Source organism: Canis lupus, chromosome 8 (genome assembly GCF_011100685.1).
Source record: "Canis lupus familiaris isolate Mischka breed German Shepherd chromosome 8, alternate assembly UU_Cfam_GSD_1.0, whole genome shotgun sequence".
Classification (NCBI taxonomy): domain Eukaryota; kingdom Metazoa; phylum Chordata; class Mammalia; order Carnivora; family Canidae; genus Canis; species Canis lupus.
Window position 1 is genome coordinate 27586892 of NC_049229.1, and position 14131 is coordinate 27601022.

General features: G+C 43.3%; 1 protein-coding gene across 10 annotated transcripts in view; it reads right to left on the minus strand.

The window, feature by feature from the left end:
* Positions 1-1171: 1171 nt before the first annotated feature.
* TRIM9 (tripartite motif containing 9) overlaps positions 1172-14131 on the minus strand; it is a 108324-nt gene continuing 95364 nt past the window's right edge. For 2 of the 10 annotated variants that reach the window (XM_038544695.1, XM_038544694.1), the window contains exons 8-13: positions 12338-12526; positions 9370-9411; positions 8934-8957; positions 7809-8112; positions 5281-5443; positions 1172-3251 (exon numbers count right to left, since the gene is read on the minus strand). In XM_038544695.1, coding sequence (XP_038400623.1) covers positions 3189-3251; positions 5281-5443; positions 7809-8112; positions 8934-8957; positions 9370-9411; positions 12338-12526 — 785 coding nt within the window. In that variant the 3' untranslated portion in view covers positions 1172-3188. Of the gene's footprint in view, positions 5444-7808; positions 8113-8933; positions 8958-9369; positions 9412-12337; positions 12527-14131 lie in introns of all 10 variants that reach the window. The other 8 variants (XM_038544693.1, XM_038544692.1, XM_038544701.1 and 5 more) reach the window with 6 other exon arrangements.

Here is a 14131-nt window from a genome sequence, read left to right on the forward strand (position 1 = left end):
GATATCTTGCAAATCACTTCTTTGTTCCTATGAGGCAATGCCAGGAATCAGAAGTTCCATTAACCTCACTGCCATGAGAAGAGTAGAAACCTGCTAACATGTTCTCTTAGAGAATAGGAGGGAAGAAAACCACCACAGTGAAGGGACCCACAGAAGAGGAAGGGTAGTGGGTGAGGAAACAGGGATGTGGAAACCTGGTGAACACAGAGCAGGCGCAGCTGCCAGTTCCCTAGTGTGGCGTTCTGATGTCATACGGTGGATTAGGTGCTTGTAGGAGATATTTTTTCCTTAAAAAAACAAACAAACCCACGAAAAAACCCAGCTCATTTTATAAGGGTGATGATAGGGGTGCCTGGGTGGCTCAGTCAGTTAGTTGAGCATCAAACTCTTGGTTTCAGCTCAGGTCATGATCTTGGGGTTGTGAGATGGAGCCCCAAGTTGGGCTCTGTGCTCAGTGGGGAGTCTGCTTGGGGTTTTCTCTCCCTCCCCCTCTGCCCCCACCCCGCTTGCACTCTTTCTCTCCAATAAATAAATAAATCTTTTTTTAAAAAGCATAATGACAGTGTAAAGGAAATCAGTACAGTTGTGATTATTTATTTATCAAATATTTTATTCATTTATCTGAGAGAAAGAGTATGCACAAGCAGGGGGGAGGGGCAGAGGGAGAAGCAGGCTCCCCACTGAACAGGGAGCCCAATGTGGGATTCTATCGCAGGACCCTGGGATCATGACCTGAGCAGAAGGCAGACACTTAACCAACTGAGCCACCCAGGCGTCCCTGTTGTGATTATTTAAAAACAATCTTAATGTTCAGTCATTCAAGTAATGTTGAAGGAACCAGATTTGAAAAAGTCAGTGACCCTATACTTTGTAGTACAAGTTTATGGCCTTTTTCAGGAGTAGGTTTGTGAAAGTAAGTTTCTGAGATTTGGAGGTAGACCCATACAGCATCCAAACTATAGATGTTTCACACGAAGTTAAGGTTCAGGAGGTATGTAGGTACCACCAGGCGGCAGTATTAGGGTTCCCAAGGAAATCAGGTGAAGACCAAGTGCTTTCAAGAACTCTGGAGGAATTTCCAATTACACTTGACTGAAGACCTATTGCTCTGACAAAGGTGAATTGTCATCCCCAATAGACGAAAGCTAAGAAATTCTCAAGAGACACAGGATATTCTCTCATAAAAATCTTTTATTGGCACACTGGAAATACCCATTTTTTCTAGTACAGTAGCTGTATGCATCTACAATGGCAATTCTGTGTAAACTATGTGTTACAAGTCACTAGAAATCTACTTAGCAGGATGAATTTAATAAAGAACAAGAGTAGCTATGAGTCTACAGCGGCCCAGCCATCGAGTCTCATCGGAGAGTAAATCAAATATCAAACTAGTGTTGTCCTGCAACGGAGTTTTTCTGTAGCCAAGAAAGCAGATGGACATAAACAGGATAGCACCCATTCAATAAATTAGGTACACTTAAACTAGAAAAACACTGTAACTGATAGAAATGATCTAAATAAAGCACAAAAGGAAATAATTAGCTATTTACATATATTACTTCTTGCCAAAACTTTAGTTGGTTAGCTTTCCCAACCTACCTCTTCTCTTTTTTTCTGTTATTCTTGTTTGTTCACGTGGAATTTCTTGGCTCACTGGCAGATATGTAGACAATGTTATCAGAACCTCTTTCCATGTTCTACATTTTCTAAAGCTTCATGTCAAACTAAAGAATCTGAAGGTACCTACGTAAGTCTATCTCTATAGAGAAGTAATAAGAATTATTGTTCTGCTATTGGTCATAGCAATGACATACAATTTCATTTTCTTCCAAACATGATTTGAACTACTCCAGAAAGTTAGGTTGTGAATGGCAGCAGAGTGGATGGGTTTGTCATTTGTAACAGGCACAGATATACATGGAGACAAGTGTGTTTATCCTGAGAATGGGGATGCCGTGGACTGCAAATTAAGATCCCCCATTACTGAAAATGGGTTCTCTCTCTGGTCGCTACTTTTTTTTTCACATTTATTGTTAAGGCTTTGTGTCATTGCAGCATTAACAAATAAGAATGCCGACATCATTTCTGCCAAAGGAGGGCTCTGTGATGAATGGCAGCAGGTACCATAATTAAAATGGTGTAGCTGAAAAGGCATTGAGTTGGTATGTTTCTGGTGCCATGGCCAGAATGGGTAGATTTTCAGCATCTTCCTTGGAGATCTGAGAGATCTTGCCAATGAGCCTCTATGCCCCATGTTTATTTCCTTTTCTAGTACCTATAACAATTTGTAATTGTATTATTTTTGGTTTGCTCTCCTATGAGAATATAAGCTCCAGAAGGGCGGTAACCACACCTGTGTTCACCACTGTGTCTCCAATGTTTAGAACAGTGCCTGGTCCTTAGTAGGTTCTCAGTTAAAAACTTAGATAAATAAATGAACCAAATCATAAATCCCCTGGTCTGCCTATGTCTAGAGACTTTCTAGTTTGATTCAATGACCAGGGTTGGCCTGTCCCAATGACCCAGCTATCCTAATGATCCTACCTGCTGTGAACCTTTGTGTAGCCATGTGGCTGATATTTTTGTGCTTCACAGGATAGTAAAACTTCTCAATGCTGCATTCACTCTGCCCACCTCTCAAAGATTAGCTATGCAGGGCTAGCACTGCACGAGAGGTAACAGCAAGAAACTTCTAGGAGGTAAACTGCAAGCTCCAGATTCACCTGATTCTTCCCCACCTCTCTCTACAACCTCTTTGTCAGAGAGCTTAAGAAAAAGGTTATCGGGAGAATATTTTCTTGGCAGTAACAGTTCAGTAAGTCACCAATAACGTGATCAGAAAAGAAACAAAATATAACTCACCTACAAAAAAAAAAAAAAAAAACTATGTAAAATAAAAGCAAAATCTGGGAGTGGAAACCAAGTGCCACGGTGGGCCGTCTGGGTCCTTTCTTGGTGAGAGTTGCCGGACTCGGAAGTGAACGCAGGCATCAGAGCAGGAGAGAGGTTGGAAAGGAAGGGGCAGAGCAGAGCTGAGGGGCATGAAGACGTGGGACCAGCTTTCCTCTCCTCCTCGCCCTCTGCTTCCAGCTCTCCGGCACCCCGCATCCCACCGAATGCTGGCTGAGCTCCTGCGTCGCTCTCGGGCGGAGGTAAGAACGGGCAGCTGGCGCCTCCACAGCCCATCCTTAGGCTATTGACGCTCTGCTGGAGTAGAAGTCAGGGACCGGGAGCCCAGTGTGAAGCGTGACCTGGGGGACGAGACTGTGAGTCCTGGAGGCACGCGGGAACCCTCCCTGCACGCCCCTCCCCAGGCCACAGTGGATGTGTCCCTAATTCAACAGGGGGCCTGTTCATGTTCTTTAACGTCTATTCTAGTAGACGTTAAAGAGAATTCCAGTAGAATTCAGCCTGTGCTAAGAGCCTGGCCACCGGTGGTGGGTTCCCAAATCCTGGAGACACTTGTTAATATGGTTCTCATCCACCTGCCTCTTTTAAGGGTCCTGGGAAGGCTGCGTTCCTTGTGACTGAAGACACGGGCAGTGATCTGCAGGTAGCAAAGCCTGTTGGCCCGGGCGCAGTGACACTGCCAAATCCATGGGTAGAGAACCGGTGAGCGGATAACCCTTCTCTCATCACTTGTCCACTAGTTACTCCAATTAGGATGAGCCTTCCGTTGGGGGGAAGAATAGGTGGTTGCCAGGCTTAAGAAACATGGGTACTTGTACTGTTCCCCTTGCTCCTATGTGGCCTGGCACCTCCTCGGTGGACAGCTGTGAGGACGAGGCTGGAACTGTCTCCTGCGGGACTATCGTTACTGTCATTCTTCCCCTTCTTGTCCCTGTCTCCCCAGCCCAAGGATCTTTCTCTAAAGATACTCAGGACATCCTGGAAAACATTGAAGAGCACCGAGTACAAGATTCTTTGGAAGGGGAACCAGCTGAAAAATGTGGAAGACTTTGAAGGAGGTTTTTCTAAGACTCACGTCTAGGGCAATTTATGGTTTCCTTTCTTCCAATGTAGAGGCTGAACTCTGAGAGATTAGATTTCAGCCTCCCAGAAAACCCCATCTAGTTGCAGGAAGAGAGAAGGGCAGAGGTCACTGGGTTGCAATCACTTTTACTGCACACACTGATAAACAACATTTTTGTTTTGTTTTGTTTTGATAGCTCCCAAGACTGTGGTTCTGAACAGAGCAAAAATCACCTGCAGGCTTTTGATTCCCATGGCCTAGCTGTCTGCCGGATGAGGTGAACAGCTGATAATGAGAGCTCTGGCTGAGAAGGGCAGGGGAAGCTTGGCTTAGCAGTGCCTGCCAGGCACCCCACGACTCTGATCTGTACCCCCATCCTGGCCTCTTGGCCCCTTTTTGCTCCCAGGAGGCTCCTTATGCCTTAGAAACTTTGTGCTGGTTGTCTCCCCTGCCTGGAACGCTCCACACAGCTCACCTGTGACTGGAGTAAGGCCACCCACCCTGAGCAGCCCCACTGAGCCTGCAGCTGCCTTCCCCACCCCAGCATTCTCAACCCTCCTCGCCCTGCCCTTGGCCTTGTCTCCTTTGCACATATTGTCTTCTAATTATGTCATTAACACCACCATTGTGCTTATTATTGATTCTATCTGTAACAAGGGCACGATTTTTATGTTTTGTTTTCACTGATTAACAACAATACGTATAATAATTATAATAACCGTGCCTTACGTATGAAAGGCACCCAGCAGTTACTTGTTGAATGAATGCATGAGAAGAACCTGTTCGTTTGTCATTTGTAGGAAATCGTAAGTAAGTGGCCCGCAGGCGGGGGCTGCTTTCTATCCCCGCGGCACCTAAGAGAACGGAGGAAGAGTGCGGAGAAGATGCTCAGGATTTTCTGATAATGATGCTAACACGTCAGTCTCATGCCTTCACCTCTCGAGCGCTCGCTCATGGAGCTTTGCATAAGTCATTTTCATCTGTTTTCGAGCCAGCTGGTTCAGGAGTTTCCTTCCTACTAGGGATGAAACTCGGCCTCAGGGCGGATCGATAGCAAACCGTGAATTGAGGTCCAACTTCCCACTTGCTGTTAATTAGACTGTCCGAGCTTAGCGAAGGGGCTGATGCTGATCTGGAATCATCTCGGTTGTCATCGGGGATCCCTTTGCCCTCTCCTTTCCTCCGTGTCTTGGTCTGGGCCTTACCGGGTCGGCTTCCCTCTCTCAGGGATTAATGTACCACCCGCGGGCCGCCTTTGGAGTGGAGTGGGCGGGCGCGGCCGGAACACGCGGGGGCACGGTGCTTACCTGCACGTTCCTGTTCAGGCTGACCGCCGGGAAGAACAGGCCCTCCACGTTCTCGAAGGCTATGGGACCCTGCTGTTCGTCGTTGATAAAAAATGTCAAGGTTTTCCTATTTAAGTCGAGGAGGACCCCGATTGTGGCCCCCTTGGCGATCCCTCCCTCTGTTCTGTGGGAAAAGAAAATGACTGGGTTTCACTTGTCATCAATCTAGAAGCTCCCTTTTCGGTACACAATGTACAAATCCCTCTGTACTAACCAGTGTTTCTCAGCCGGTTTAAAAATATCATCCCCCACATCCCAGGAGTCTTTTTAGATACTTTTTTTCCCCCTAGTCACCCCCCTCACATGAAATTTTAATGCCACAGATATTCTGGGTATCTGTTGATGTGTTGTGTGTCTATCTGTGCTCTGTAAATAAAAAGTATGATTTTTTGCTTACCCCCCACACACCAATTTTCACTCTGTTGGGGGGAGATATCACCCCCTGTGAAGAATATAGATTCAACGGTGCTGCTCTGCTCTTGCTGAGAGTGAACTCCTTGCCGGAGGGTCTCTACCTGCTGAGCCGCAGCAGTAGGAAACAAACCGTTCAAGTCCAAGAAAAAAAAAGTAGGCTTTGGGCTATCAGAGCTCTGTCTACAGCTGTGTCGCACACTTTGCACAAATGGTGTGAATTAAACATCAACTCCAAAGTGACTTAATTTGAAAGTCAAAATAAAGAAGCACTTAAGCTGAATCTGAAGCATATACATGAAAAATTGGATTTGGAGCCTTATGCTACCCATTTGACAGAAAAAAAAAAAACACCTTATTCCAGAAAGATGTTAATTTTGGGCATGTTGAGCTTAAATTGAGAAGGCTCTCTAAAAAAATGACAACACTGAAGATGATTCTCCTCTGCAAAATGAAACAATCGTATTGTAGTAGATGGAGGAGTGATTTTAAAAGAACCTGCACTGAAATGTCATTTGAAAGCAAATTATGTCTTATGCTTCGATTGATGGTTTCGCAGAAACCATGAACATGGATGATCTGGTTTGCCTTATCCATCCCTCTTTGAGGTCTAGTAATATTGAACTTCATCTTTATCTCAGCTGAGCACAGAAGGGTAAGTGTTATTCTCTTCCCCTGGCCTGCAGACTGCACACAGTCGTTAAAAGACGAGTTTATAAATTGCATCTTGCTAATTCACAGCTTCAACAAGGACAGCACAGTTTGCACGCAAGCAGACGTGTTCAAGTTTAAGAACATGTCTCTTTGCACAGTGTGACACTTGTGTTGTTATTTACTTCCTCATTCCCAAATAATATTATTTATTTCCTCACTCCAAGATAAAGAAGCTAGAGGAGAAAAGTAAGTGTGGTACACAGGGGAATGCATTAGGAATCTCGTGACTGATCATTCTCCCAAATGTAAATCACCAAAAACGACCACTTATCCACATCTAGTAGGATTTGATATCGGGCTGAAATGGTATGTATGTTTACTTTAAATGATAATAAACAATACACATCTGAATGGATGTGTATAGAAAATAAAATGTCCAAGGGAATGGGAGGTGGAGGTCCCAGGAATCCTACTGGCTAGAGAAGGAGCAGTGATGACCGTCCAGAAAAAGCTGAGAGTGGAATCCACCAGCCTGCCACTGCCAGACTCGCTTTCCTTTTGATATGACTGAATAGTACTGTATTTTTTCCCCCAAAACACCAGTGAGAGTGTATCTTAGAGAAATCTTTGAGAATAAGGTGCGTGAAAATCCATGCAAGACACCTCCCTACCTACACAAACCAAATGATAAAGGAAGTCTAGGGGGAAAAATACAGTTTGGGTTAAATTATAATTGCCTGTAGTTTGGTGTGAGAGGCAAACCTAAGGAGACCTCTATGTTCTCTTTCCCCAACAAACCGGGTGCTCTGAATTTATACAATAGAAGAGAGTTCTACAAATTCTAAAGCTACCCAAACTGGCATTTGTAAGATTTACTTTGATGAAGTGCTTCTATTCTGGGCAGTGATATTGATAATAATCATAACAAGAAGAAAATGGCTTCTGTTTTCAGATGCCTCTAATGTGAGGCGTTTTCACATATCGCATTTAATCTGGAGAACACTGTGTCTGGAAAAATATTATTATCCCAACTTGGTGGATTTTGAAAACTAAGCTGCTTTCCCAGTAAGTTGTAGGTCTGGATTTTAGGATCCTGGTATGTTTTCCTGGAATTGATATGCGTGGGGATTCTTAGTTTCTAGCCACGGTGGAATATAACAGTGAAGGGCCTAGGTAAGTGCTCATGTCTCTGGCATTATGCAAAAAAAAAAAAAAAAAAAAAAAAAAATCAATCAATCAATCATTCAATCCATCAATGAACCACTGAGGAGTCAGGGAAGAGTAGTAGAACTCCTGTGCCACTTACTGAAGACCACCTGCCTGGCTTCCTCAATGTTGTTTATTTAATAGGACTTTGAAATTGGGCTCTCAGTTTTCACCAGAAGCCAACGTGAAGAAGGCTTGGTTTGGGGGCTGCTGGGTACCTGTTGGTGTGCGAGTTGTTGTGCATGAACCAGCTCCGGTTATTGTCCACATACATTGCCCAAGCTTTGTCGTCCTTCCCTAACATCACATCCTTCATCACGTCGATGCGAGCCACACCGAAGGCAGGGTCAGGGTGGTTGTCGTAGCGATCCACAGTTAGCTCCCAGTAGTGGACGCCCTTGGAGAAGCCGGTCTTCCCCAGCACCACCCGGTCATCATAGCTGCTGCAGGTCACAGTCAGGTTGTCATTGGAGAAGATGATGTCAGAGTGTGCCGAGCCAGGGTCGAAAGCAAACCAGGCCACTGAGAACAAGAGAAGGGAGTGGGGTTACTGAGGCAGACCCAGAGAAGGTGGTATCGCAACGCACTCCTGCACGGGTGAGGAGCGTCGTGTCCCGTTTTCATGCTGCCATGCAGGAAGGAGGTGTCCGGGGCCAGAAGGGGCCGTGAGTGAGCAGACAGGGGCACATCCTGGGAGGCGGTACTCTCTGCACCCAGAAGCAGACGGAGGACACAAGACCGATTCAGCAGGGGTTACCTGACTCAGACTGCACTCCCAACCAGGTGATCCGGGAGTGAAGTGGCATCGGTTTTGGAAGGTGCAAGTCCCTTCACCCGGTGACTGGGACAACAGTACACCAGAGACATAAAGGGAGAGGGTGCGCTAAGATGCCTGTGTAACCCTGAGGCGGGGAGGCTAGGATCTACAGTCCTAGATGGAGGAGGGACAAAACACACTGAGTGAAACCAGGAAATATCCCTTCAGCAGACATGTAGTCATTCTGACAACTTGCTCAGCTCTAGTGGAAGCTCAAAGGCTGCAAAGCCATGAGTGACTGTGACTTGGAGATAAGACAGGTTGCTTCCTTCGTACCTTAAAAATAACAGTTTGCATGTTACTCCTAACACTGACATGTAGCCGATTTTGCTGGAGCAGTAGGTATTTTGGATATTAGGTGAAGATAGAATGACATCTTTGCGCACATCGTTGTGACCCAAGTCCGAAATGTCGCCTACCAAGAACACACTCCAGAGAGATGTCATTGCCGCTGTATCGAACCTGTGAGCTACCTCACATGCACTTTGGTCTTTGCTATTTGTAACAGAATAAGGTTATTCCATACCTGCTAACAGCTTTTTAATGTCAACTGTTGTCATTCCAAGTGAAAGGCATGGGAGAGAGAAACAGGAAGCAAAATTGACATCGATAAGAAAACACGTCTCTTTTGATAGACTAATAACCAAAAAAGGGCTCAATTGAAAACACTACACATGCTACTGCGGTTGATCTGACTTGCACCTCTACCCACGTTAGCACTCGTAAAGAGTGCTCTGCATTGACGTATAAGAAAACTGGAGGGCAAGTGCCATCCTCTCTTAGGGTATAAAATTAAAAAAAAAATGCCTTTCTAAGTATTTGGCAAAGTGTTATAATGGGCTTTTCATGACCATGAGACAATTTTATTGACACACAACAAACTGCCTCCATTTATTTGGTGAAGGAAATTGAGCATGCCAATCACACGAGGAAAAGATGACAATCACGGTAGTTGTACTTGCCTAACTGAGTGTAAGGTGCGGACTGCGGCTCAAAACTGCATCCTATAAAGAGATACTGCACATCAAAGCTATGAAACAGCAACCAGGCGCATCAACATTATTCGTATACACTTCAAAAGCACCAGCTGAAAAGAGTCACCAGAGGCCTGATTCATGAAAAACCAAAGCCCTTTCTCTATTAGTTTACTTTGCTGGGTAAAAATGATTTTTTTTGCTCTTTCAAAATGAAAAGTATATCACCCTCCCCCCATTTAATCAATCCTTCTCCAACTGATTCTAAACCATACAGCTTAAATTTCTATCAGCCTCCCCTCCCCAGCCAAGCTCAATCTTTTCCACTAAAGTTTCCATATTAAAGAGAAGGCTTAACTGTTTAAAAAAATGGGAAAAATCTGGGGTTGGAGGGAAGCAAAATAAATTAAATTAAATAAAAGAGAAAAAAGAAAAATTCACCTAACTGAAAAGGAGAAATGACTGGATCTTAACAAAACCCTGTTCCATATCACTATTTCATGCTCTTCTAACTCTGTTGGTAAGCAGAGGGCCTTTGTCGTGACTTGATATGTACATATGTGACTGAACATAGAATGTAACCTATATGTTAATAAAAACATCTGATAATTTTTCATAATGACATGAATTAAATGTAGTGAAACAAATTACTTCATCTCCTTCTTGGATCATTTCATTACATCAGTTCTTCTTACCTAAGGGAGGGGTGGGGGTGCTGGGGGAGATAGAATGGTCTCAGAGAGGGGTGACTGAGTGGCTTAGGGATTGAAGATCTGTCTTCAGCTCAAGTTGTGATCCGGAATCCTGGGATGGAGTCCTATATCGGGCTCCCTGCATGGAGCCTACTTCTCCCTCTGCCTATGTCTCTGCCCCCCCTTCTCTCTCTCTCTCTCTCTCTGTGTCTCTCATGAATAAATAAATAAAATCTTAAAAAAAAAAGAATGGTTTCAGAGAGAAGCACCTGTGGAACTTTCCCACACCCCCTTCCTCAAGATTTGGATGCCCCCTACCTACTGCATGTAGAGTGGTGTTAGGAACTGACCTGGAGAACGTATTTATGATGACCACTAGGGTACCCCTAGAGAGGATCATTTAATTTTTTTCAACTCAGTAAGGCCTTTATACACTAATTTCTAAAACAATCGAAGGATAATACACTGAATTAAAAGAATTTTAAATTAATACAGCTTTGACTATAGAAAAGGACTAATGAGGGATCCCTGGGTGGCGCAGCGGTTTAGCGCCTGCCTTTGGTCCAGGGCGCGATCCTGGAGACCCAGGATCGAGTCCCACGTTGGGCTCCCAGTGCATGGAGCCTGCTTCTCCCTCTGCCTATGTCTCTGCCTCTCTCTCTCTCTGTGTGACTATCATAAATAAATAAAAATTTTAAAAAAAGGACTAATGATTGAGTCAAAAAACAAAATTGAAAGGTATAACCTTACTTTTGGTTATTTTACTTTGGAATGAATTCACATATAAAAGAATCCTTTTTTCCCAACTCATGGCTGATTTTTGTTTAGCTTCTATCACTTAAATTCCTATCCACAGGTAAAAGGACAGAATACAAGGAGCTTTAAAGCTGAATTTCATATCCAGCTTTGGAAATAAATTTATAGAATCTGAATAGGGCTTTTAAAATTTTAAATGAATCATGCCTCGTGCAAGTCTTTTTCAAAACAAATGTTCTGAAAACTTTTTACACTATTTAAAACATACCACCATACATTTTAAGAGTCAATGATACAACTAGAACAATGCTGTCAAATACAGCCATCACATCTTCCCAGACCCACATTTCATTTTATTCTTGAGACAGTATACATTACAAAGACTGTAACAGTATTTCAGTACATTGGACACAAGTGAAAAGAGTTCCATAACAAAGCATGTTTGAAAGCCAGTAGTGCACAGAAAAACAATAAGAAACGTAAAAGCACAAAGAAAAATGTCATTTTAAAGAGAGCTTGAAGTCCCTGCATCCTTTTTGCACTGTCATGCTGTGGCCTTCTTCATTCCAGGATGTGGGATGAGCGAAAAAAATAAAATAAAAAACAAAAGAAATATTTGGAAATGTGAAATGTGCATCACGTGTATCCACGATTACAATATAGTCCTGAAGAGATCAAATAGGTCTGCATCTCAGATGCTTTAGGATTCTGTGGGCTAGCAGAGTTGATTGCACAATAACGCATGTCTAGCTTCCCTGAAATCAACCTGAAGCCCTGTCACAACCTGCTTGGCTGTGGGACACTAGGGGGAAGCTAGCCTTTTTCATGACTTGGATCTTTGGGCCTTCGGCCAGTTAAGGGTTTCTAATTTGGCTAGTGATGGTCCCTCCCCTTTGCTAGGAAAAAAATCTGCCATGAGCCAGACTGTCCTACCAGTGAGCACAGGCTTTTGCAGAAAATACTTTCATTTTCAGCTCTCTGGTTTGCCTGCTTTGTAGGATGCATTCTGCTGTTGTTGTGTTTTGACTTGATTTTTTTCAATAAAGATCTCTTGAGTCTATGTTTAATCAGACCCCTATGGGCTGGATGCACTGATCCAGTCTCCCAGACATGGCTGGTTTCCTGGATACAGCAGGGTTGCAAACCTCCAAACTAAGGCCACAGCCTCTACTCAGCCAGCGCCTCTGCCGTGCTATGCCACTGCATGTGATGACAGAGCAGGTTATCCATGGAGCCAGCTTGTGCAAAAAGAACAACTTCACTCGTCACTTTCCAATGCCATTATACATTGACCACAGCTCCATGGTTGGGCCTTACACCACACAAACAAGAACACCACAAAGCTCCAGCATCCAAATGCTCTTCATACTGGAAGCAGGCCACAGACATAGAGACCAGCTCACCGCCCTCTCCATGCACATATGAACGGCAAGAACAAAACAGGTATTTTGGAGATGCCATGGAGGCACAGAGAGATCAAGGGGAAAGGTCAGACGAGCTCAGCTCACCCGGTGCATTGAGAGACTGCAAAGAGGAATGCAAGCTCAGCTGGTGGGGTGAGGATCGGAAATCAAAGTAGGATCTCCCGGGGAAGCTGGGTTGTAGATTAAGGGTGGAGGAGAAAGGACTCATTCTACGGAGCGGCAATCTTTCCGAAGGCACTGGAAAAGGGAGTGTCTGTTCTTCTGAATCTGTGTCTAGATGTAAGATCAATGCAAACTAGAGATCAGAAATCTGCTATGGTTCCCCAAGACCTGCCTTACCAATGCATTTGCACAAAGCCTTACCCATCCCGCAGGTGCCACAAGGCATTTACAAAACCAAAGTGGCTTTGGGCCGGGAGGGCATTCTCAGCAGGTCAGGACTCAAACATCATGGGCAAGTGCTTTCATTTGCCCCTATTTTTAGTGGTAGATAAAGTATCTTGGAAGGTTTCCTTTTCATTAAACTTTTTAGAGTTGAATTTAGAAACTCTAGAGGTAGATTTTACCCATTGATGACCAAGAGTAATACTTTACCCCCCTTCAGCTACCTGTGCGACAATGGCCTATTAAAGGGTTTCTATTTAGATGATGATTTTCTTTAACCAATTCTTTGCTTTCCCATAGTTTTCCCTTTTCTCTCTTATATATATATTTCCATTTCTAAATGGACGAGATGATTTTTCTATACTAGCACACTCAATACTTGTTCTTTGAATAAAAGAAGATAGGACTGAACAAGTAATCAGATAAGGAGTCTTACCTTTGTTTCTGAATTAAGATCAGACCCCAGGGATGCCACTTGGACATCTCTGGTTCTCTAATAATAAACAGTCTGTGGGACAGTGGTGAGGTGCGTTGGTGGCAAAAATGTCTTTATTTTCAGATACTTGGGTATGGTGTGAAGATCACTAAATTACAAAAATCACTCCTTTCTGTTTTTGTCAAACAATAGTTGGTTCTATGTAGTAGGGTGGTTCCAGTCAGAGATAGATGTTTTACCAATTGGGCCTTCTTAGAACACAGTGTGGACAATAATAATTTAAGAAGTAGAGATGGCATGATATGGTAACATTCTATGTCCAAAACCGAGGAACTATCTTTTCATTACAAAAACAATTTTGTTTTAGGGGATTGTTCCTGAAGATGTTCCTGAGAATATTTTTCTGGCTTGAGTCTGTCAGCATGCTTCTCTGTGTTGAACATACCCTTGTCCTATCAAAATGCTATTGTGGGCATGTTCAAGCCAAAATAACTGGAGTGTGTGTATAACATGATAATATTTGAAAAGCTCAGAACAAGGGCACTGACTTGTTTTAATTGAATACGGTCAAGAGTCAGCCGCATTTTAGTTTCTCCATTTACAATATTAAAGTTAGCTTTTCAGGCTTTAATCTTATCCTTGGAAAGGTTTTTGTTTTGTTTTGTATTGCTTTTCAAGAAAATTATAAAAAGATCTCAGAGTAAAGGAACTGTTATTATGGAGTTAAGGTGTTGTATTCCCAAAAATATATATTCAAAGTTTCTTCTATCTAAACTTCATATAATTTGGGTTACATGACATATTGGTCATTTCTTTGTTCAGAATCATAAATCAGAAATGATTCCTCTTATAATTGTCTCAAGGGGCAATTAGTCTTTTAGTTTAATGGAAAATTTGAAGTACAACACAGCATCATAAACTGACATGGGCTTTGATTAGGGAGAGAAGGCCACATTTATGTCATAAGAGATTTTTTATTAATAAATATTTGCTTGGAAATGTATTTTCACCAGGTGGTAGCAATCAATTCATTATATTGAAAATATTTGTTGCTTTAA